Genomic DNA, 26,623 nt, shown 5'->3' with positions numbered 1-26,623 from the left:
TGGCCGTCAGACTGGGGTCTGGGACGCGGGGCCTCCCTGCTACTGCAGATAAGGAGGTGGTCCGCTTGCCTCCACCCCAGAGAGAAGGGTTACATCTCCTGGATCTAGGTGCGGCTTGCCCCCCTGAGGGCGGGGGTACCTGGACCTGGGATATAGAGTATGTTTGGGGAGTGCGACTGTCTGTGCAGTGTCTATTTGTGTCTGTCTACACGTTGGGTGAGTGCCGAGTATTTGGTTGTGCATATGGGGTGGGAATGCACGTCTGTGTCCGCGTGTGCCTGTTCGTCTGTGTCTATATGTCAGGTTGGGTCTTAGACTCAACGTCTCTGGGAACATCTCAGGCCCTCTAAAGTACGGAGGCCTATCTCCCCTCACCACACTCCCTGCCGGTGGCTGATGCCCTCAGACGTTGGTGTGTTGGTGGTCCTTGTCGTCTGGGGCTGGGCTCTCATGTATGTACCGGCTCACTCTTGGTGGCCGATTGGCGGGGCTGGGTGCCTGTGGCCCGGCTGGGCTCCTTCCAGGGGTGGGATGCCCTCAGGCCTCTGGCCTCTGGGCCTGAAGCTCGGTCCTCTCTGGCACAGCTGGCTGCCGGCAGAGCCCGCAGGCACGCCACTGCAACCCCCTCTGGCCTCTGCTCCGTAGCTGCGGGCTGTGGTAGGAGATGTAATTGTCTGCCTGTAGAGATAAAGGTGTGGGGGTGTGTCAGTTTTCCTCTGACATGATAAGATAAAGGAATTGACTGAATTTATTTTCCCAGATCCTGTTATTTCGTAAAGTGACGTTTTAGGCTACATGTTGAAAACTTAACAGGCGGTGCCTCGATAACTATTTTTGTTCTGCCGTGCAGACGAGACATAATGAAGTTCCTCTTGAAAACACTCCTTGCATCCACTACTGATGTGGTGAACAGTTCTAAGTAATGTGTTTCCCTTAGAAAATAAAGTATAGAAATAGCAACACAGGAAATAAAAAAAAAAAAGCATGGCTGCAGGAACTGTTGCATAAGAGAATAACAGGAACACTCACAGCAGGATATGACTTAACTTTGCAGTAATATAAATCTTATGAAGGAAATATATACTCAAAAGTTCATGTGTTTGCAATAGTACATGATCAAACCAAGATATAATATCTTAGTTTGATCTAAATTTAACAGGCTTAGTTTATTTCTAATGCATATCTTAAAGGCTAAGATGGCTGTGTGGGATGACCAACAAGTGTTTTGTGCTTTAAGATCCTAGAAATCTAAAATCTACATTCAGAGAATAAAAGAAAACCTTTAGGTTGATTTCTTACTATAAAAAGTAATAATTGTGACATTTTAGTTCTTTTGTGGATAGAGCCACAGTAAAAGCTGCATCCACTGAGCTCAGACATCAAGTAGACTGTTGTTGGGTTCATTTGTGCTGGTAAGGCAAATAATAATGGAAGGAAAAGGTTTGCAGGTATATGAGAAATTCATAGCTTGAGAGGTGTGTGTGTGTGTGTGTGTGTGTGTGTGTGTGTGTGTGTGTGTGTGTGTGTGAGAGAGAGAGAGAGAGAGAGAGAGAGAGAGAGAGAGAGAGAGAGAGAGAGAGAGAGAGAGAGAGAGAGAGAGAGAGAGAGAGAGAGAGAGAGAGAGAGAGAGAGATTTGTTTTTATGTTTTAAAATTTCTCATGAATTATTATGGAAGCTTGTCTTTGTAATCTTGTGCTTACTATCATTAATCATCATGTCTCAATTTAATGCCATAATTTCTTCATGCTTCTGAGCACATAATAGCTGTGTGCAGCTGTCATAGATATCATAGATAACATACTCGGAAGCAAGCAGGAAACAGTGACAGGAACATTTTATTTTGTGACTGCAGAGTCATCAAAGGTCAAATTATACTTTTCTGAGAGACAAATTTGATGTCGGTGCATACCAGACCCACGAGATCTTGGTTTAAAGGCGCCTTCATACTGTGCAGTTTCAGCAGTTTGTTGCGATCATGTGTGGCATGATGCCACAATGTGTGACGTGGATCACTAAATTTTGGCGAGAAGTCAAGATTAATGCATAAAGGTTGTATAATGATAACACAGACTCACGTAAGTATGATAGTGATAACAGCTGCAGAACACATCATACAAATAAGGCTTCTGGTGCAGCAGCTCAACTAGATTTTATTCTTTTTTGAAATCCCAAATGTTTTTCTTTCCCACACTTTACTTATATTTGTTACATTTAAGTTTGCTTTGTTTTTGAGTTTCTTGGGTTTTTTTGCACAAATAAGGGAACCGATTGATCCGTGCTCATTTTATTCTCCAGTTAGTCAGCTGACATAAGTCACTTTAAAAATCACAATAGTGAAATTGTGTCATGTTAAATGTTAAATTTCTTTCTTTTTTTAACACAGTGTGCTTTGAACCCGACTTTGTCCAAGAAATTTAAAAGCATCCCATTTTTGAACATCACACATTTGACTTCAATCTTTAGGTGAGCAATCCAGACTCAGAGGCAAAACTGTGGAGGGACTTTTCCCAGATATGGTCCCAAATTTCATAACTTTTGCACATACAGTTCTTGGGGCTGCTGTTAACTCTACTGGTAGACAAAGAAAGATTAAGAAGAATTTGTTTAACATTCAGTAGCTTCATTACTAGAGCCCCCAGATAGGTTTACAGCTGCTACATAGTACGTTATTGTGTTGTTACTAAGCTGGACTGTTCTGCCTTTTCTGTGTTCATTCATCAGCCTTTCTATTATCTCAAAACTATCTGAAACGGAAAGACAAGAGACACAGTAGCTGGTTTCTACCACTTAATGTACTTTTTCAGACATAGCAAAATACACTGAATACAAATTTGCAACATTATAAAAAAAGATTTAAAATGCAATACATCTGAATAGGCCTCCACATAATGTTTCATTGCACTTTCATTTCTGTACTAAGAGAAATTACAGGGGGAAAAAAAACATATTGTGACAACACACACACACACACACACACACACACACACACACACACACACACACACACACACACACACAGTGAAGCACAAGATGAAAAAAATTGCACTCTCGCTGTCATGGTTTGTCTGTTTTCGTGACGTCCTGACTTTGTAAGTACATGATGGTTTGCAGTGGATTAGACAGACACAAAGATGTGAAATGTGCAAAAATTAAGAGTATTTGTATGTGTCCTGTAGGTGTGTTTCTTGTGTTTTAAATAAACACCTTAAGGCAGAAAACTGTGTTACTTGTTCATAAAGGTGAAGGCACATTTGTGTGTTGCAAATCTTCAGTATTACTTGCATTTTGCCTTTTAAAATAATAAGCACTATAAGGGTTTTGTTTTCTCATTTTGAATCTACACACTGCCTGGATCACCAATGCACCACAGCATGAGAAAAGCAATTGAAAGTAGAGCAGTCCCTAGAAGATCTCCAAGGGCTGTGAGGTAAGGTATTGAGTAACTGTCGGGGTCTTTACCCCTCCTCCACAAACAGTGAACCAAACAGTCAGCCATGCAGAGCAGAATTAACACCTAAAAAAAACAAAGAATGAGACATAAGATCACAGCAGACTAAGTTGCTCTATGCAAAGAGAAATAGCCTGTCAGTGCACATTTGACTTACCTGAATCAAAGATGCAAACAAGAAGGCGATGGTGAAGAGAGGACTTGGCAAAGTGTGGCCTCCTTTGATCAGGTGAATAACATGTAAGAAGATCAACTGACCAGGGATCACCAGGAGAAGCAGAATCTTAGCAGATCGATGGTTTGCTCCTGCCCAACAAAGGTGAACGTCAGATTGTGTTGGCAAACTGTGTTTATTATGTAAATTGTTTCAAATTTGATTTTTACCTGAACCAAAGAATGTGTGCCAAGGGTTGGAACAGCTCTGTCGACCCTCAGGCAACTGCCCCGGTGAGTATTTCAAATGCAGATGAGTTGAAATACGACTAGATTGTATGGAAACGAGATTTCCGCCAACACCTCATGAGAAAAGAAAAGGAGCATTTAAGCCAGCTTTTGTGCAAGTAAAGAATAAAGAATATGAACAAAAAAGGAGAACATTCAACTGGTGACCAACCTAATGTATGTATGCACTGTCAGGAAAAAAATAAAAATAAATATATATATATATATATATTTTTTTTTTTTTATATACATAACGTTGCACTTTTGCTGTAACAAACAAATTTCCCACCTGTGGGACTAATAAAGGTCATCTTATCTTATCTTATATTGTGTGCTGTGACAAAACAAGGGAAAGGCAATTTCCTAATGTTGTAAACCTCAACATCTGGCAATAAACCCATTCTGATTCTGATTCTGATTCTGAAACTGTGCCACAATTAGCATGAGAGTCAAAAACTTTTTTAAAATTCATTTCAGGCACAACAAAATACATATATTGAACATAAAGTGCACAAAACAAAAAACAAAAATTACCTGAAAAGGAGTGGGACGAAGAAAACTTATTAAATCCCACCCCTATACTCACTCATCAACAAAAACAATAAGCTTCCCACAGCTACGCCCATCGTTACAACCAAACAAACCATCAACAGCCGCGGGCACATGCAAGCATCTCAACGGCAGCTCGCAAACAACAATTAGAACCATCATAACTAAATACAGAATATATAATAATTATAAATTGCGTTACCACAGGTAACAGGCAATAATAATTACATAGTGACAAACACACATACATACATACATACATATATATCTACACACACATGTAGTAGTAGTATTTATTTATTGTCATTGTCAAGAACAATGAAATTGCGTTTGGGGCTTCCATACAACCCAAAAAAAGAAGAAAATAATAAATACCCCTTAAAACCCAAGTGTACATATTTAACCCAGTGTGACTCCAATGCAATAAGACAATCCTTAGCAATAATGTTCGTAGAAATTCAGACAAAGACCTGAGAAACATGACAAAATACAACAATGCAACCCATTCAATATTATTGTACTGTGAGATATGATATCAGATATGATAGTTATCTATTTACGAAAGAGGGGGGGGGGGGCAGGAGGGGGAAGAGAATAAAGATATGATGCACCAATGCAGACCAGTTCATTGCTATTAAGAAGTTGGATATGGTTATTGTCCGTGAGAGGGGGGCAGAGAGTTCAGGAGCCTCACAGCCTGTGGATACAGGCTGTTGGCCAGTCTGGATGTTCTGGCCTGTATAGACCTGTACCTTCTCCCTGAGGGCAGCAGATGGAAAAGGTGGCACGCAGGGTGATGTTGGTCCCGCAGGATACTGTGCACCCTCCTCAGACAGCGAGTGGGGAAGATATTACTGATCTCTGGCAGACTTGTTCCAATAATTCTGCCAGCTTCTTTCACCACCCGCTGGAGTGCTTGCTGATCGGCCTTGGTGCAGCTGGGGAACCACACTAGAAATCCATACGTCAGAACGCTGCTGATGGCACAGTTGTAGAAGTTCAACATCAGAGATCTGGGAATGTGTGCGCTCCGCAGTCTCCTCAGGTAGTAGAGGCGCTGTTGGGCCTTCCGTGCAACTGAGGTGATATGGTTGCCCCAGGACAGGTCCTCGGTCACAGTTACCCCCAAGAATTTAAAACTGCTCACCCTCTCCACCGCCTCACTGCCAATGAAGAGAGGCAGATGGTTGTTATGACCCCTCTTCCGGAAATCTACAATGATCTCCTTGGTCTTTTTGGTGTTTAAGACCAAGTTATTGTCGTGGCACCATGACTCTAGTTGTTGCACCTCTGTCCTATAGTTTGTCTCATCGTTGTTGGATATAAGTCCGAGCACTGTAGTGTCATCTGCAAACTTAACAATGAGATTGGACGCGCAGGAGGAAATACAGTCATGGGTGAAGAGAGTGTATAGCAGAGGGCTCAGAACAAACCCCTGAGGGGCACCGGTGTTGACCACAAGGGTGGAAGAGGTGTTCTTACCCACTCTGACACTCTGTCTACGGTTAGTGAGGAAGTCCACAATCCAGTTGCACAGAGAGGAGTTAAGTCCCAGTTGGTGGAGTTTGGGACGGAGTTTGTATATCCGGCCATACAAACTCCGTCCCAAACTCCACCAACTATATATATGTACATACATACGCACACTTTTTTTTTTTTTTTTTGGAATCCATACCAGCAATGGTAAGAGAACAGACATTACAGAGCACACTAAACCATCATTGAGTATACTGTGACCAGACCAACTGTTTGTAGAGGAATTTAAATCTATGAATGTTTTTGCATTGTTTCAGTTGTAAACTCAGACTATTCCAGATTTTCACACCACATACAGACACACAAAAACCTTTACGGGTTGTTCGAGTTCTGGGTAATTTGAATTCCCCGAAGCCTCTCACATTATAAACCCTTTCTCGAATTTCAAATATAATTTGTAAATTTGTAGGTAGAAGTTTATTAAAGGCTTTGTATAAGATTATAGATGTATTGTAATTAACCAGATCCTGACTTTGCCTGAAGAAAGAGTTTGTGAGTATGATCTAGATAACCAGCCTTGTGAATAATACGCAGTGCTCGTTTCTGTACTGTGACTAATGGATTAGTTGTATTTTTATATGTGTTTCTAAGAATTGTACTGTCCCTGTCAAGGTCTGCGGAGGCAGACCGTGCGGAAAGGTGTGTGGTGGACCCAGGTGCGAACACAAACGAGGATGCAGGAGTGGATTCCAACCAAAACGAGCCTTTTATTATGGCTGAAAACTCATGGAAAAGAACAACAAAGTAACTGAGGGAAAACCTGAACATAGACTGGGAAACTATGACTCTAATGAGATTTAGACTGCAAAATACAAACTATGGCTGGGATACTATGACAAGGGGTAGGGGAGATAACACAGACGACGCGAGACAGACTGTATGAAACACAGAGACTAAATACACATGAGGGATGATCAGGGGAAGTGGCCACACATGGGAACACAGCTGACACACATGAACTTAACGACAGGACAGAAGGAGTGAAACTGAATACACTGACCGTGAATACAGACTTTCAAAGTAAAACAGGAAACATGGAGATTAGACAAGACACATGAACCGGGGAGACGTAGTACAGGGGAGATGACATAACCACACGAAGGGCAAGGGAGACTTAATACACGGGTAGTATGTACAAATGGCTGGACTGCCTTAGTGACCCTAAACAAAGAATAAACATCAAAATAGGCTAAAACACAAAACACTGGGTCGCACGACCCAGGACCATGACAGTCCCAAAATCAGACTTCTGGTCATGTTTCAGAGCTACAAATACCATAAAATGTGACACAAACAAAAGGAAAAAATAGCATTTCCACCATAAGCTTCCTAAGAGAAAAACACAAAATGCTACTTTGCTGAAGGGAAAGTGGGAAGTAAAAATCCTCATTAATATTTTGACTAGTGTTTCATTGAATGAGAAATATTATGTGTGAAAAGTACCATAATTATTTACTCCACTATTTTCAGTTACTGTGTGTATTAAAATACATGTGTACAACTCAATTTGACCAAAGGACAGTTAACTTGTTAAAAAAATTCTAAAGCACTGGAATATCACATATATGGTACTAATAGATCATTTATTTTACATCACATGTATTTGTCTCACAACACAGAATGTTTTGAGAACTTTTTGAGCTTGAGTGATCTGTATCTATCTAAGACGAAGACTCTGTGTGGGTGTTGATGTTGTACTTAGACTCCACATGTAGCTTGGGAAATGGATTGTACCCATGCTGCTCAAGGTGTTTTTCATGGCAGAAGGATGGGCTGAATGGTTGCGATACACAAGGCCATGTGGCCTCATAAAAGGTTTATCAGCGCAAGAGCCACATTGGAGATACATTAGAGATAAGAAATAGGAAGAGAACAGTGAAGTATCTGCTCCATAGGTTGATTCTGTTCATCTGGACGTAGCGTTTTCAGTGGGAGAAAGATTTTGTCACTCATCCAAGTGACTTCTTCAGTCTCAGCTGACTGCAGGTTTCCCCAACCTTATAAACAGTACATTGCACCACTGAAGGAACAATGGGCTGGGAGGTCAGTTCCTTCATCATAATTATGCAAATTCTCATGACCATTGATCAACAACCACTGATCAATGGCCATGAGTACCATTCACAGAGAGTTGGGGAATGGCTGCAATCACAGCATTGTAAGATGGCGAAAGATGTACCCTTAGGCCCCCTCCTCGATTCAGAAATGGTCTTTCCCTTTTCACGTAAATGGCCTCCTGGACTCGGCGCTCAAACCTCCCTGTGCACGATGTGTACATCCTCATCATTGAAAGAGTGTCCACTGGCCTGTAGGTGTAAATAGACTGCAGAGTCCTGGCCTGACGAGGTAGCTCTTCTGTTTTGTGCCATCCGCTTCTCCAGAGGTTGTTTTATTTCTCTGATATATAAATCCTGGCAATCCTCCTGGCACTTAACAGCGCACACTATGCTCCTCTGTTTGTGTCAGCGGACCTGATCCTTGGGGTGGACCGATTTTTGGCACAGTGTGTTTTGGGTTTTAAAAGCCACAGAGACACGTATTTACTTACCTGGGTGATTGAGAATGCATCAAGATGTAAAGTATCAGATTTTCTGAACATCTGTCAGGGCAAGGAAATCACAGATTGGGCAACCTTGGTAGAAGCCGTGGAGCTGTTGATGTTGCTGGTCCGCATATTGATTTTGTTCAAGTCTGTTTGGTACAGCTTTTTGGTCCAGGAGTTCCTTTTGTTTATTTTCTCAACACATTATTAAAATTGTATTTCAGTAAATTATTTTCATGATTAAATTAGCTTTTTTTTTTATTCAGTTTAGTGAATACAGGACTGTGTGGTCATAAAATGATTTCAATCTTCCATTAAGTTAAGCCCCTTATCTACAAGTAGAACACTGCACTGTGCTTCATCATAAATACTTATGAATAAGATAAAAAATAAATAAACTTCATGCCAATGGAAATACAAGTGTTTTCTAATAGTGTTCCCTAAATCTATGGAGGAGCAAACCTAACAAAACTTAAAAGAAAGAAACAAATGAATAAACAAAGAAGCAAAGAAATATGAAAAGAATCAGGGTGATTATGCATGTAAAAGTGGAAAAGCCCTTGCACAGAATTCTAAAGAACTTCACATATTTTTGGTGTCAAAGACTTGTTGCCTACAACAAGTAAGGACTATGCATATTCATGTATTCATGTTTTGAAAAGCAAATTGCTTTTAAGATAAAAGATCCCAGTTGTAGGATTGACTGTGCAAATTACAGCTAAAGGAGAGAAGTCTTCCCCAGATCGCTCTCTGATTATCAGATTCTTATCCAGGTCGTCACACTTTCAGATCTTTAATAGGCCTTAAACTGTGGCGACAAGATAAAGTCCCAGCTGTGAGTGTGGAGTCCTTTTGAAATTTAACAGTCAGAGCGTCTGTGTAGACAGTGACGTGTGTTCGCAAGATAGTTTCATCACTGGGACCCGAGTAAACTCTAAGTTTTTGCATCTTTTTTAAATGCTACAGCTCTGTTCTAGGATGCCCTCTGGACCCAGTGGAGGTGGTGAGTGACAGGAGAACGGCGGCTAAGCTGTCATCCCTGTTGGACAACATCTCCCACCCCATGCAGCAGACTGTGACAGCACTGAGCAGCTCCTTCAGTGGGAGACTGCGGCACCCACGGTGTGGGACGGAGAGATTTCGCAGGTCTTTCCTCCCCACTGCTGTCAGACTCCATAATAAAGACTTTAACTGATCAAGCACACACATCCATACATATGCAATAATACTAAGTGCAATAATCCTTTCTGTCATCATTGTATTTTTACTCAGTTGTATATAGTATTTGTATTTGTATTCTATTTTTATCTTATTGTATATTTATTTTATTTTATTCTACTGTATATAGTATTTTATTTTATTCTATTCTGTACAGCTGTGTACTGTATTTATTCTTATTGTATTCTAATTTTTGCCTCATAACTTTTGCACTGTCCACTTCCTGCTGTGACAAAACAAATTTCCCACGTGTGGGACTAATAAAGGTTATCTTATCTTATCCACTGCGATTGGTTGATAGAGTTGTTGTTGTTGTGTCTTTCAATAATGACATATAAAGTATCTTAATCTTACAGGGAATGGCTGTCAGCTGGTCATGTGAGACATGGTTTACCCAACATTTTATAGATTTTGATCATTTTGTTTAAAGGTGCAAGTTGCATGCAGTTTAAACATTTGGATCCCTTTGCAGGATTTGACTTAACCAATAGCTTGAGCCAAGAGCTTTGGTTAAATTCCAGGTCACGTTGTTAATTGTCTAGACTAAACCTACAGTTGTAGTTGGAAGTTTACATACATTCATTGGGGGTCTTTCAACTCTCTTTTTCCAGGGTGGTATGATTTTACACCATACATCTGTAACGTATTTATAAACAAGAATTAGGTGCACAGGTTTGAACTTGTCACGGCTGCCGAGGCGAGCCGTGTGGAGTTAGAAGAAGGACCCAAGATGCAGGCAGTGGATGAGATGCCGGTGAGTTTATTTACACAGTGGTGAGAAGGCAAAACAGGCAAGAGGGAAGACAAAACTAAAGACCTGAACTGGGAAAGCTAAATGACAAACCTGAGATGAAACAAAAAAGGGAAGAGAGGCAGAGAGACGAGCAGGACACCGAGGACCACAGACTGACGCGGAGTTACACAGACGAACCGGCAACAGGCAGGAGAACACACAGGGCTTAAATACACACACCAGTAATCAGGGGATGAGAGACAGGAGGGCAACACAGCTGGGAGGAATCTGGGCTGACGGGACAGGGGAAACGTAAACTGATCACACTCACATACGACACGGACCTTCACAATAAAACAGGAAACTCAGATACATGGAACCAGACAAGACATTGAACTAAACAGACAGATTCACAAACAGATGGGGAGACACCATAGACAGACAGATACAGACTCAGAGGCAGATCGAAAATAACACAGAACTTAAACAATCATCATCTAGAAAATGATAACAAACTAAAAGCGCTGGGTCACCGACCCAGGACCATGACAGAACTTATTTTGGATTTTCCCTAATCCAGCAGTCCCCAACCCCTGGGGACCACTTTATCATTTTTTATCGTTATTTTGTAATTGTTTTTATCGTTAACTTGGTTTCCCTGGGTCTTTTCCCATGTGGTATGAATACATCTCTTTTTTTGATACCGATACTGGTTTTGTTTGTATTTTTTTGTATTAGTGCGCGACACCTTAAAGGCCAGTCCGTGAAAATATGGTCGGACATAGACCGGCCTGTGGCGCAACTTTACTTTACTTATTTGCCATTGTAAAAATGTCTTTTAGTGACTCTATCAACTAATGGAAAGGGATAAAAGTGGCCTTTTAACAAGACACAAAAATAGTAACAAAAAGAACTATAAAAACTAGCAGTTAAAAAAAACTACATACAAACAAAAGGAAGAAATAGCGTACAAAGAACGGGAATATATGCAAAGATTGGCTTGTTGCTATCTATCAGCAATACAGAACCACAAATGATTTTTCAACTCATATTACTGGTCATATTATTTTACAAGCAGAAATATAATACTTCTTTCACTGGAAGAGGTTTGAGTTCCAGGTAATACGGATGCATACGCAAACATCCTGGGCGAACCAGCACAAAACTGTCCTCGGAGAGTAAAAGGAACACTGCTGAAGAATATACAGCAATGCATATTAACTTATCTATCTTGGCTGACATTTTAACTTCCTCATAATAAATTTTTAGGGCCTGGCTTCAGCTCACTAAATCACCTCAAGTTGCAAATTTTGACACAAAGCTGTGGTGGTCCAGCTTTTCAGATCCAATTAATATCAAATCACTCATAAAGATCTTTTGGAAAAGAGTAGAATTCTTAGAACAGAGTTTATTAAACATTGTCATATGAACAGCAGAACAGTACATTTTGCAGCAAAAATAACACGTAGAAAGCAAGCAAAGCAAACTAAAGTGAAGCAACCTTGGGGTGTACAGCCTTAAAGCACATCTGGCAAAGACATACCAAAGGACAGACAGGAAAAAGGCAGCAGTCTGGGGTATATCGACCTTCCTCTTATATAGGATCAGCATTGGGTACCCTTTCATTCTTTGTTCTTTCTTTTCATCTTCAACTTATGATACATAACTTTCTGACCCTACCCCATTATTTCTCAAGGACCGGTCTTACAGCAGGATTATTTTTTTCACATGTTCGCTAAGAATAGAAATTATGATTATGCGAGCATTACCAAATTATGTACAAAATGTAGAATTGTCCATACATTACATCAATATGTTGTTATGATCTCAAATACAAGAACACAAATAAAGAGAACAACTCACCATTTATGACAGGGGCATAAACTATAATCCCTGCCAAGTTTGGATCTAATACAGTCTTGTCCAGAATAACTCCTCCAATACTAGAAGAAAGACAATCAAAATAATACCAGTAAGAGGTATGTGAGGGTATTCATAATATTTTTCTATTATCTTTTTCTAACATAAAGCAAACGAGTTAATGGTATCAAATGATCAAATTGTTATTATAGAAATTATCCATATGATGACTTACTGTTTGTTTGCTTTATTTAAAAATTCACACTAGAGAACACCATCAGGAAATCTGAACATGTGAAAGCAGCAGAGAGTACCTGCTGATGAGCATTGCTATAATGATGGGTTCCCAGCCTGTGTGCAGCAAGATTTCACTGGCTGGATGTTTGGATGAGGCAGCCACCCAGGCAGGAATCAGGCATAAAAACGATAGATTTACCAGATACAACACATATGGATAAAGTTCTGTCAAAAAGAAAAAAGAGATTATTTTGCCTTTTATTTTCTATCAGGATTTAGTTGAAAAAGTAAAGGCTGTGATCTTGGTGGACTTGGGTGAACTGGTGTCATTTGTTGGCCAAAAGTAAAAAATACATGACTTCTAGCACTTGCACCAAATATACAGCATTACTCTTCACTGTTTGTACATTCAAACCAGACCATGTTATGGCCCTTATCTCTCACCTATAAAGGAGTAGAACCACTGACTGAAGCATGCCAACAAGGCAAGAGTGATGAGATCTCCAAAGCTGGCTGCTATCGGTGTGGCCACATTGTCAGGGTTGATTCCTATCCGCTTGGAGCCAATGATCACTCCCACCATAACGATACCTTGAAGAAGTTAAAGACAAGCTAAAAGTGTTCAGTGTTCATTCTGCTTGAGCATTTGACCTTAAAAGATTTTCATTCAAATATTTCAGCTTTAATAGAATAAAGTAATATAGAGTCAAGAATGAATGGAAAGCAAGGGCCAGAGTTCATTCAGTTGTAACCAAAAACACATTTTAATGGGGAAAATTAGGAAAAATTTTTATCATTTTGTAGTATTCAGGTCACTGCTAGAACACTACGCCCAATAAATAATAGTAGTAATTGAATTATTTTAGACATTAGACATCAGTAGCTGTGAATATGTACTGTGTGCATTGTAGCTACAGAGCAATAAAGATGATATGAAATGATGTCTGTGAAGGTCCTCAGTAATCCACGTCATCATAGTCTACGGAGCTAAAAAAAAACCGTGACATCTCATCCGAGAAGCTTCTTTAGTTCTAAGAGCAATTGGTGGAGAGTCCTACATTTTTAAGCCCTATTGGGAATGTTAATAAGAGGGTCGTGGACCCCCTATTGATCCCCTGCCTAATCACACGAGCCAAGGTGTGAAAATGGGAGTGGGTCACAATCAGACAAGTTTTATGTGTGAACCCATTGTGAGATCTAGCCCCACCCTATCATGTGATTTACTGAGGTCAAATAGCCCAAGACGTGAGTGGGTGTTAAGGCATCTTTGAACAGACGTAGGGTTTTCAGTGGCAGAAAGATTTCGTCACTCATCCAAGTGACTTCCTCAGTTTCAGCTGACTGCAGGTTTCAATCTTATAAACAGGACATTTGCATAATGACTGAAACCAGCCCACTGAAGGAACAATGGGCTGGGAGGTCGGTTCCTTCATCATAATTATGCAAATTCTCATGACCATTGATCAACAACCACTGATCAATGGCCATGAGTACCATTCACAGAGAGTTGGGGAATGGCTGCAATCACAGCATTGTAAGATGGCGAAAGATGTACCCTTAGGCCCCCTCCTCGATTCAGAGATGGTCTTTACCTTTTCACGTAAATGGCCTCCTGGACTCGGCGCTCAAACCTCCCTGTCCAGGATGTTACATCCTCATCATTGAAAGAGTGTCCACTGGCCTGTAGGTGTAATAGACCCATTTCTGTAATATACTTACATATCTATATTATTGCTAATATATATTGTAATATATCTATATCACTAAAGCACTTCTGGATGGATGCAAACTGCATTTCGTTGCCCTGTACCTGTGCATGTGCAATGACAATAAAGTTGAATTCTATTCTATTCTATTCTATTCTAAATAGACTGCAGAGTCCTGGCCTGACGAGGTAGCTCTTCCGTGTTGTGCCATCCGCTTCTCCAGAGGTTGTTTTGTTTCCCTGATGTATAAATCCTGGCAATCCTCCTGAACATAACATATGTTAACATATGTTAACTTAAGATAGGTTAACATATGTTGTAACTTATGTTACTCTCACTGAAAACGCTACGTCCAGATGAACAGAATCAACCTTTGGAGACCTATTCTTGTTTTCACCCCTTGGCTCGTGTGATTAGGCAGAGGATCAATAGGGGGTCCACGGCCCTATTAGGGATACTCCCAATGCGTCTTAAAAATCTTGGGCTCTACACCAATTGCTCTTAGAACTGCAGAAGCTTCTGGGATAAGCGGTGAAACATCTTCAAGAAAGTCAAGAAATCCAGATGCTTTTTTTTTTCAAGCTCTTTAGACCATGATATGAAATTATATTGTTGGGTTTATCTAAGTGCAAACCCTGCTGGAACAATTAGACAATCAACTGCAGCAGCAAAACAAGACACAAGACAGAGCTCTTTGTGTGATCACTCACGAGGGAAGCCGACTAAGGTCAAGCGCTGTTCCCTCCACTTGAACGTTGTTGACCTCGGCCAGACTACAGGTGGCACTCCTTTTATTGTGATTACAAGAATATGCATAGTTCCATTAACACGTGATAGTCTCAAACAGACATGTGCGTGTAAGACTTGTAACAGTCCAACTAAGACAAAAGACTGTTGTAACTGAACCTGAACCAAACCTGTCGTGAGGACTAAAAAACTGTGGAGCAACGAGGCTGTGGAGGAGCTTCACACGTGTTTGGAGTCTACAGACTGGGACACAATGAGGGCTCCTTCTAACAGCTTGGACGAGTTTACGGACACTGTCACCTCCTATATCCACTTCTGTGAGGACAGCATTGTGCTATCACGCACTAGGGTGAGTTATAACAATGACAAACCCTGGTTTACTCCTAAACTCAAAAAGCTGTGGCTGGAAAAGAGTAAGGCGTTCAGAAGTGGAGACAGGGACTGCTACAGAGAGGCCAAGTACAGGTTCACTAAAGAAGTGGACGTTGCTAAACATCAGCACTCCGAGAAGATGCAGCAGCAGATCTCAGAGAATGACTCGGCCTCTGTGTGGAAAAGTTTTAGGAATATCACCAACTACAAGCGTAAAACCCCCCACTCCACTGCTGACTTGCTCTTGGCCAACACCCTTAACGACTTTTACTGCCGTTTTGACGAGCCATCAGGCAGCCTTCACACCTCCAACGGCCCCAACAATAGAGACACTTTGGACATTCATTCCCCGACCTCTCCCGTCTCCATAGAGATTGAAAATGTGACGTCATTCAGGGGTAAAACCGCAAAGGATTCTGGGAACGCGTGGCAAGCGGTACTAGCGCATGCAGGCTTTCAATTGAAATCAATTACACAGCGATAAAAAGAAACACAAAAAATGTCAAGAAGCTGTTGTATTATTAACTGCAATAGCCGGTCGCATGACAGCCACGGGAAGCCGACGGGTAAAGAGATCGGTTGTTATCGGATTACGTCGTTGAAGAGAAATTGTTCAAGCCATGTTTCCGAAGTAACAAAGACGCGACGGATGGCCTGGATTGCAGCCATTCGAAGACCAAATATAACGTCCCAGAACACTCCAGCTCACAGGTTAGTCTGCTCCAAGCATTCCCACAAAGGTCAGTCTTCTGTTGTAGTTAATACGTCATTTTTCATAACATAATTAGTGATATAGGTTACAAGCAAGTCTGGCGCTGAACAGAAATTGTCGCGCTATGCTCCTTTGTTTATTGTGCATAAATAGTAAATTGTCCTGACACAATATTGCGTTTCGCTTCTGTTATTACCATGGTACATTGAGAAAAACATATACTTTTATTCACAGGATAAAACAGTTGTTTTGTATCACTAATTGCCCAGTACGATTACAGCATACAGTATTATTGTCACTGCTACATTTCTGTAATGCTACCAGAAATTATTTCCACTACTAATTAATTACCGTTAACCTCAAAGGTCCTATTAATAAACGGTTAACGAATGTGTATTTATGAAGACAATTTGTGAGACTGGTAAACTTACCTTTGTTCGTACAATGGTCTTTCATTCTACACGATGCATTTCAAGGTCCTGTACCCATCCGTCAGTAAACTGTACCTGGGCTTGTTGCAGTGACCTGAAGTTACTAAACTTCATGAGTGTATGCACTCACTCTAAGAACCGTATAATTATAAATCTGAGCGTGGTGAAAGTTGGGCAGCGCGCGAACGTCTTTTGTCCACTCTGTTTGCTCTTAAGGGTCTGACCCTTTCACTCCTTTGATTTTTTTCCTCGTATCTTTTCTTTGACTTTTCATCAAGTCTGTCTTTGTATGGACCGGCATTGTTCTCCTTCATTTTGTACATACCTTTTTTGGGGGGCAAAGAAAAAGCAAAAAGGTATTGGAACCGGAGAATGAACGTTTTGCGGTGCTGCAAATGCTTGCGTTTGATGCATTGCTTTGATTGTTTCCCACTAGTACCTGGCATGCAATGCGCGAAAATCACGTGGTCTGTCAATCTCTATAGAGCCATCACCACCATCAAACACTTCACCTACAACACCCCCCTCCACACCCCACACCAAGGAGGATTTCACACCACCTTCTCCCACTACAACCCTTCATATTCATGAAGCAGATGTGATGAAACAGTTCAAGAGTCTGAATGCTCGAAAAGCTCCTGGCTCAGACGGTGTGTCTCCTGCCACCCTCAGACACTGTGCAAACGAGCTGGCCCCAGTGTTTTCTGGCATTTTCAACTCCTCACTGCAGGCATGTCATGTGCCTGCCTGCTTCAAGTCCTCTACCATGATCCCTGTCCCCAAGAAACCAAGGATCACTGGACTAAATGACTACAGACCTGTAGCTCTGACATCTGTGGTCATGAAGTCATTTGAGCGCCTGGTTCTCTCCTACCTCAAGACCCTCACGGCCCCCCTCCTGGACCCCCTGCAGTTTGCATACAGAGCCAGCAGGTCTGTAGACAATGCTATCAACTACACTTCATCCTGCAGCATTTGGACTCCCCAGGAACCTACGCCAGGATCCTGTTTGTGGACTTCAGCTCCGCCTTCAACACCATCCTTCCAGACCATCTCCAAGGCAAGCTTTCCCAGATGAATGTGCCTGATCCTATCTGCGGGTGGATTACTGACTTCCTGACGGACAGGAAGCAGCATGTGAGGCTGGGAAAGAACGTCTTAATGCTCAATTCTGATTTTTTTGATCAAATCCGATTTTTTTGTCTGCTTGTTCACACTACAAATAAAATGTGACAGCAAACGCGCTCTAGTGTGAAGCGGCCCACATGTGGAAAAGAAGATGATGGTCCTTAATATAAAGACTTCGGACTTCGGAGTCAGCTGCTATAAGAAGATCATTGGTTATTTTTATAAGTGCTGTTTCAGTGCTATGGGAGGGGCGAAAACCAGACTGGAAAACATTGATTGCAAATGAAAAATCCTTCATTTGCAATCAATGACCTCATGACCCTATATAAACAGGAAGTACTGGGGCGGCCCTTCCCACACACCTGGTTTAGATATAGGACCTGAATAAATGAACAAACATGGTAAGTGTAACCAAAGCAACATAAAAAAACATCATTTACCAGACATTTGCCTGTGAACAGGAGAAAATTCAAATGACCTGATGGTTAACAGTATTTGCTTTAAAAAACATATGCATGAATGTAATGGATGTAACTACTATTATGGTTGACTGTAAAATAACAAAGAATAAATTCTCAATATCGTTAAGGGACAAGTGGTAAATGAGTTCATGCCTAACCACTTTGTCACAGAGAGGTCAAGGACAGTGTAGTAATGGCAAGTTATTATTTACCTTGCAGCAGTGAAGCCACAAATGCAGTAGAAACACTGGTTGAGCATAGGAGCATTATATGATTAAAGGGCATCTGTCCTTCTGCCATCCAGCCCAACAGAGATGCCATTAGGGAAGCCAGCAGGCCCAGCACTGTAGCTTGTAGCTTGTTAAATGAAAAGAATAGTGAGAAAATATCATTCCTGGCAGACAAAATGTCATACTGCACAGATAAGCAGATATATTGAAATTTATCCATATATTTTGTCACAGTTTTTTATTTCCTTGTCTTTTTGAATGAAAATGATGTACCTGCTTGAGTGCCAGGTTTCCAGCAATCAGCATCCACTTTTCTCTGGGAGAGTCCATTTTTCCTGCATTCACCTGACAACATCAAACATTTTATCTCCTTAAAAAATGTGCTTCTACAATTTAATTACATGACAAACCCATTTAGCTGATGGAGATACTATCCATCTATCTTCTCTCGTTTATCCAATTCAGTGTTGCAGGAGGTCTGAAACCTATCCCATCTATCACAGGACAAAGGGTAGGGGACAGCATGGACAAACTTGTATACACTGAACATATATACTATATAATCATATATACTGACATACACTATATGCCTACACTAGCGTTTTTATATATTGGACTCACCATGTGTCAAGAGATGTATTCTAAATACACTTCTTCAGCTGAGAGTCAGAGAGTGGAGACACACAGTTTTACTTGCAGCACAAGAGTGAGGGCTCCGGGACTCGCACTCTGCCACTGCCCTGGTCTTTATTTATATACAACAGTAGGTGTGTTTGTTTATTACATTCGAATGTGGATGTGTATATGTGTGTGTGCGCGTGTGTGCGTGTGCCACGAGAGGCTCCTCTACCTGGTACAAAGTGAAACTGCTTGTTAAGCTCTTATCTAGCAGGTACTGCTCCTTCCCTGCATGATAACGGGTCACAGTGAATTAAAACAACAGTCTGAGTCATAAAGAAGTCATCATGCAGTATTCTATCATATGCAAACTTATATTATTAAAATATTATACTGACTACTAAGTACAATTTTCTATTGACACCATGTTAAGCATTTAACAGCATAATTAAGATTAATTTGTAACTTGTGATTGTGTTATGACCTGTGGTGACATGCCAAGACAAAGGGTTAATCAAAGTTGGCCCTGCTGAAGATGCACCTCTGACAGCCTACACTGTCCAAAGTTGTCAAAAACCTGTCATGAATAAAATTTTTAGCTTACTTTTGGCAGCAAAACTGACAAAACTGTCAGGCAGATTAATCGTTTCTACTGCGAAGCCGTCCTTGCACCTGTTGTTTCTGAATTTCTCACTCACTTTGGCCATAAAAGGACTGATTAAAATGATGGATGAAAAGGTCTGGGAAGGGGTGCCAGGAAGTTATATAAGACAAGTGCTGAAGATCAAAAAGAGAACAAAAATGAGTAAAATCAACATATTAACTGGAGTTAATATGTTAAAGTATCGATGTTTGTAAAATTGGGAAAATACCTATCGTTTTAATTTAAAACTAAATAAGTAAAAAGACAAGAAATGGAAAGTTACCCAGCACCAGGATGATGGTTTGTGGACTCCTATAAAAAAGTCAGGTAAGCTTTTTCCATCAGTTACCTTGTATGTCTCTGCTGTTTGTGCTTAAAGGCTCTACACCCCATGGGTTTGCTTTGCTGCTTTGCTATGTGTTGTGATGTACTGTTCTGCTGTTCATATGACTGTGTTTAATAAACTCCGTTTAAAGTACTGTGCTCTTTTCCAGAGGATCTTTTGAGGCAAATTTGATTTTAATAGACTCTAACAAAACGGGATTTCCTCGTCATTAGCTGGATAACAGTTATCATGTTATCATACGATCCGACAAGATCACCAGTCTATTGCAGCGCTAATTCAGAAACAGACAATCATACGTGCACACATTCTCACTCTCAACTATGACCAGTTAACAATGACCAGTTAATTTGATTCTATACATATATTTGGGGTGGAAGCAAGAGTTACCCGGAGAGAACCTACAAAAATGTGAGGAGAGCATGCAAACTCCAGACAGTGGGGCCTCAGGTGGCCAGTGGATTCAAATCCAGGACCTTCCTGCTGTGAGGCAACAGTAAGAAGACCAGAGTTGGGTAGTAACGAGCTACAGTGGGGCAAAAAAGTATTTAGTCAGCCACCAATTGTGCAAGTTCCCCCTCCTAAAATGATGACAGAGGTCAGTAATTTGCACCAGAGGTACACTTCAACTGTGAGAGACAGAATGTGAAAAAAAAATCCATGAATCCACATGGTAGGATTTGTAAAGAATTTATTCGTAAATCAGGGTGGAAAATAAGTATTTGGTCAATAACAAAAATACAACTTGAAGGAAAAAAATGTCCATCCCGGTTTTCCCTCCAAGGCACGAGCGATAAGCAGAGTTCTGTCCTTTCCTTCTAAGATTCCTAATTATTTAAAGCAACACTCAGGTATGCCATTCAGCGTGTTAGTACGAGCTCGGGAGCAGCTTGGGAGAACAAGAAAACCGAGACTGCTTTAGGTTGTCTTCCCAGTCGACTCAAAGGTTTATTAAGTATACAACAGCTTATATAGAGAAAAAAAGGTTCGTGTGTCAGCAAGTTCTCAGTTCAAACCGGTACAGACCAAATAAGGAAACGTCTTCCTGCCTTGTGAGCAAAGAAGTATCCTGTGTGTAGTTTATCAGTTCAGCTACAATTTATGATCATCCCAGCAAAATACACTCCTAGACATAGAATACAGAGTTCTTTCATTAGTGAATTCTGAAACAAACCACCTGGCCTTTAACGAGCCTTTTTCTAAGAGATAAAGAAGGGAGGATGGGAGTAAGGAAGTGGTCTCGTCTCTGTGGTATTTTCGACCTTGGGGTACCAGCCTGTGAGTCTTACACATCAATTCTTGGGTCAGAGAGAAAGAGAAAAACAACTAGTAAATGGGCCTTATTGAGTAACTCTTTTCTGTATAAAACAATATCCTGTAAATGCTACCGTGGTATCAAAATATCACAACACAACTCAATACTTTGTAACATAACCTTTGTTGGCAATAACAGAGGTCAAACGTTTACTATAGGTCTTTACCAGGTTTGCACACACAGTAGCTGGTATTTTGGCCCATTCCTCCATGCAGATCTTCTCGAGAGCAGTGATGTTTTGGGGCTGTCGCCGAGCAACACGGACTTTCAACTCCCGCCACAGATTTTCTATGGGGTTGAGGTCTGGAGACTGGCTAGGCCACTCCAGGACTTTCAAATGCTTCTTACGGAGCCACTCCTTTGTTGCCCGGGCGGTGTGTTTTGGATCATTGTCATGTTGGAAGACCCAGCCTCGTTTCATCTTCAAAGTTCTCACTGATGGAAGGAGGTTTTGGCTCAAAATCTCACGATACATGGCCCCATTCATTCTGTCCTTAACACGGATCAGTCGTCCTGTCCCCTTGGCAGAAAAACAGCCCCATAGCATGATGTTTCCACCCCCATGCTTCACAGTAGGTATGGTGTTCTTGGGATGCAACTCAGTATTCTTCTTCCTCCAAATACGACGAGTTGAGTTTATACCAAAAAGTTCTACTTTGGTTTCATCTGACCACATGACATTCTCCCAATCCTCTGCTGTATCATCCATGTGCTCTCTGGCAAACTTCAGACGGGCCTGGACATGCACTGGCTTCAGCAGCGAACACGTCTGGCACTGCGGGATTTGATTCCCTGCCGTTGTAGTGTGTTACTGATGGTGACCTTTGTTACTTTGGTCCCAGCTCTCTGCAGGTCATTCACCAGGTCCCCCCGTGTGGTTCTGGGATCTTTGCTCACCGTTCTCATGATCATTTTGACCCCACGGGATGAGATCTTGCGTGGAGCCCCAGATCGAGGGAGATTATCAGTGGTCTTGTATGTCTTCCATTTTCTGATGATTGCTCCCACAGTTGATTTTTTCACACCAAGCTGCTTGCCTATTGTAGATTCACTCTTCCCAGTCTGGTGCAGGTCTACAATACTTTTCCTGGTGTCCTTCGAAAGCTCTTTGGTCTTGGCCATGGCGGAGTTTGGAGTCTGACTGTTTGAGGCTGTGGACAGGTGTCTTTTATACAGATGATGAGTTCAAACAGGTGCCATTCATACAGGTAACGAGTGGGGGACAGAAAAGCTTCTTACAGAAGACGTTACAGGTCTGAGAGAGCCAGAGATTTTCCATGTTTGAGGTGACCAAATACTTATTTTCCACCCTGATTTACGAATAAATTCTTTACAAATCCTACCATGTGGATTCAAGGATTTTTTTCCACATTCTGTCTCTCACAGTTGAAGTGTACCTCTGGTGCAAAGTACTGACCTCTGTCATCATTTTAAGTGGGGGAACTTGCACAATACTTTTTTGCCCCACTGTACATTTACTCTGTTCCATTTACTTGAGTAAGTTTTTGAAAAAAGTATACTTCTAAAAGGACCATTGAACCATACTTTTTACTTTTACTTGAGTAAAGGGGGGCTTGAGCAGAGGGAGGGGGACTCTGTATTTAGGTGCATGAGGCCTGGTGCAACAACGGGACAATTATAAACAGTCACTGCTCCCCGAACCTCGAGTACATGTCAGTAAAATGCCGGCCTTTTTTTCTACCAAGATGGCTAACAGTAGTGATCATCACCGCTGTGTACATGCCACCTGACACGACGTGTAAACACAACGCTGTCTATCCTGCTGAACACCATTAACAAACAGCAGCAGGTCCACCCTGAAGGTGTTTACATATTTGCAGGTAACTTTAATAAGGCCGACATAAAGACTGTACTCCCAAAGTTCTATCAGCATGTAAAATGTCCCACCAGGGGAGAGAACACCCTAGATCATATTTACTCCAACATCAAGCATGCATATTGTAGGGATTAGAGAAATTATTTTACTGCTATTGTCCAGATTACCATTGCATTAATAATACAGTTTACAGTATTGATATTGTATTCAGATGTTTAAACATATTGGTACCCAATTAGCCTTTATTACAGGTGCAGCTATAACCACCTTAAACTGTTGAGTTGAATCTATATTCTTAAATGCTTTTGAATGCTTTTTATAATCTTAAATGTTTATAGGCAGATTACATTGCATTATATGAAAGGCTCACCTTTGAATATAATCTGGGCCTAAAAGTCTTGACAGGAAACTGCAGGTTTGCAGTTATATAAGAATATACTTTTATATTATTTTATTAAAGATCACCTCCTCCAGGGTGGAGAGCTTCCTGCCAACAACCACAACCAGGCTCCACCATCAGCCAGCAGGCCACAGCCAGGCTCCACCATCAGCCAGCAGGCCACAGCCAGGCTCCTCCATCAGCCAGCAGGCCACAGCCAGGCTCCACCATCAGCCAGCAGGCCACAGCCAGGCTCCACCATCAGCCAGCAGGCCACAGCCAGGCTCCTCCATCAGCCAGCAGGCCACAGCCAGGCTCCACCATCAGCCAGCAGGCCACAGCCAGGCTCCTCCATCAGCCAGCAGGCCACAGCCAGGCTCCACCATCAGCCAGCAGGCCACAGCCAGGCTCCCCCATCAGCCAGCAGGCCCAGCCAGGCTCCCCCATCAGCCAGCAGGCCACAGCCAGGCTCCACCATCAGCCAGCAGGCCCAGCCAGGCTCCCCCATCAGCCAGCAGGCCACAGCCAGGCTCCACCATCAGCCAGCAGGCCCAGCCAGGCTCCACCATCAGCCAGCAGGCCACAGCCAGGCTCCCCCATCAGCCAGCAGGCCACAGCCAGGCTCCTCCATTAAGCTTCTAGTAGTGGTTCTTGCTTATGAGATTTATTCAATATATTACACATATAGTTTCAGTTGTGTACGTGCTGGCCTTCTGTCTGATGAAAGGTTATGAGCAGAGGTGAGACAAAGTGCAGCTGAGGTCGTGACATATACACACACACACACACACACAGTTGATAGATTTAGTTATAGGTGAGAGGTTAATCATGTTTTTCTTGCAACTGCAAAACTGTCTCTGCAAAAAAGAACAGTTTGCAGGATGTGGGCCTGATGTTTCAGACGATAAGCGAGTGTCCGGCAGCGACAGAAAGACACCTGCCGTGGAGACGGAGACAATGTTCTTTTCAAACTGTGTTAAAAGTCATTGTGGTTTTGATTTGACGTATGTATGTATTGTATCTGATGACGCATGAGGGGGCGTTAACCCTGATGAATCAAAAGCAATCTGAAGTGTCTTTTTGGGTGGAGATCTACAGCTGATGTTTTGCAGTGTACATCTCACCACGCTGCGTGTGGTCATTAAAATCAATTGTTTGACCAAGCTCTTCTGGACCATGGTTGTTTTTACTCTCCTCCTCAATATTTGAACCCTTAACAGAGTCATACCCCTCCCCCACCTTGGCCAGTCCGACCACCTCTCCCTCCTGCTCTTCCCAGCCTACACCCCCCTCAAACACAGTGCCAGGCCCACCACAAAAACTGTTAAAAGCTGGCCTGAAAATGCTCTCTCCAAACAGCAGGACTGCTTCACAAAATCAGATTAGAATCAGAACACCAGGACCTAGAAACTTTCACAGGATCAGTACTGGACTATATCAAGTTCTGTATTGGAACTGTGACTGTGGACAAAAGCATTTGGGTTTTCCCAAATCAAAAACCCTGCATACTTTCACCAGAATCTTGAACCTCTCACTGATCAGGCAGCCATCCCATCCTAGTCACTCTTGGCCTCTCCCCTCTCACATGTGCCTGGATAAAGGACTTTCTTACAAACGGACTCGGCCCTCATCTCTCCTCCACTCGCACACTGAGCACTGGGTCCCCACAGGGCTGTGTGCTGAGCCCCCTCCAGTATTCTCTCTACACCCAAAAATAACCTGGAACTGAACACTAAGAAAACCAAAGAGGTCATTGTCGACTTCAGGAGGCACAGCACGGACTCAACCCCCCTATACATCCTCATCTCCGCTGACATCTCCTGGACAGACAACATCTCAGCAGTAGTCAAGAAGTAGTCAAGAAGGCCAAACAGTGGCTGCACTTCCTGAGGGTCCTCAGGAAGTACAAGCTGGACTCCAACTTGCTGCTGACCTTCTACCGCTCGTCCATTGAGAGCCTGCTAACATACTGAATCACAGTATGGTATGGCAGCTGCACTAAGGCAGACAGAGCGAGGCTTTAGAGTGTAGTCGAGGCAGCACAGAAGATCATTGGCTGCCCTCTTCCCCTCCCTGATGGACATTTATTTCTCCTGCTGCCTCAGCAGAGCAGCACACATCATCAAAAACCGTTCCCAGCCTGGTTTTAGCCTCAGCACAAAGACCCACAGCCTCAAGAACAGATTCTTCCCAAAGGCCATAACCACCCTTAACTCATACATGCGCCAATAACACAGTCCCACCCCCAATTTTTCCATTTACCTCTATAAACCACGACCGTGCAATACCAAATTCTATGTGCAATAACCCGAATCGTATATACATAACACTATTTATTTACATATTTACTTTTTTACTCTGGATTGTATATTTGTACATTTTATATACTTTTTCTGTTAATACTGTTCAGATGTATATAGTGCTGCAGAACTGTGCACCCCCCAGCCCACCCACACATGTTTGCACTGAGTTGGAGATGCTCTGTATCTCACTGTACAACTGTATAGTGATATTTGACACTTTTTTAAATAATTCATTTCACACATTAGATAACTACTAATAATGGATCATCCCGCCAGTGGAGTTACCTGTAACTCTTTCACCAATCAGATATAGCCATCCAGTCACATGACCAGTGTGGAGATACAGAAATTATTTTACTGCTACAATATAACCCGCATTATTAACATTGCATTAATAATATACCCTACAGCATTGATATTGCATTAAAGATGTTTATTAAAGCTACTGCCACCATATTAACCTTTTTATTACAGGTGCAGCCATAATCATTTTATACACATTGCATGTTTGTGCTCATTCAGAGTTGATGCTCAGTCTATTAAAGAAGGTTTTAAGCTTCGTGAAGCGCTATGTCTTCACATACTGTGTAGGTGACTTGGAGCACAGAAGGATTGCGTACATGCTTACAGCACGCATATAATCCAGAAACCTGTCAGGCCAAAGGCCTGAAATTCATTTAGCTTCTAACCGCATTTTAGTTTGCTTAGTAACAGATGACAGAAGACAAGTCAAGAAAAGGACAAGCTCTCAGGGACCATCTAGGCTTGCAACTCATTGCCGTGTATGGAAGGTGTTATAGAAAGAGGAACTTCTGTGTCTGTTTTTAGCCATC

The 26,623-nt window shown here is 41.9% G+C and overlaps 1 protein-coding gene across 2 annotated transcripts in view; it reads right to left on the bottom strand.

Annotated features, from left to right (window-relative positions):
- Positions 1-2,997: 2,997 nt before the first annotated feature.
- slc41a2a (solute carrier family 41 member 2a) overlaps positions 2,998-26,623 on the bottom strand; it is a 28,294-nt gene continuing 4,668 nt past the window's right edge. For both annotated transcript variants that reach the window (XM_026176544.1, XM_026176545.1), the window contains exons 4-11: positions 18,626-18,697; positions 18,335-18,479; positions 13,010-13,156; positions 12,643-12,790; positions 12,332-12,411; positions 3,834-3,965; positions 3,607-3,755; positions 2,998-3,515 (exon numbers count right to left, since the gene is read on the bottom strand). In XM_026176544.1, the coding sequence (XP_026032329.1) occupies positions 3,339-3,515; positions 3,607-3,755; positions 3,834-3,965; positions 12,332-12,411; positions 12,643-12,790; positions 13,010-13,156; positions 18,335-18,479; positions 18,626-18,697 (1,050 nt within the window). In that variant the 3' untranslated portion in view covers positions 2,998-3,338. The remainder of the gene's footprint in view (positions 3,516-3,606; positions 3,756-3,833; positions 3,966-12,331; positions 12,412-12,642; positions 12,791-13,009; positions 13,157-18,334; positions 18,480-18,625; positions 18,698-26,623) is intronic.

This window comes from Astatotilapia calliptera, chromosome 7 (assembly GCF_900246225.1).
Source record: "Astatotilapia calliptera chromosome 7, fAstCal1.2, whole genome shotgun sequence".
NCBI classification, from domain to species: Eukaryota; Metazoa; Chordata; class Actinopteri; order Cichliformes; family Cichlidae; genus Astatotilapia; species Astatotilapia calliptera.
This window is presented reverse-complemented; position numbering and strand designations above follow the sequence as displayed.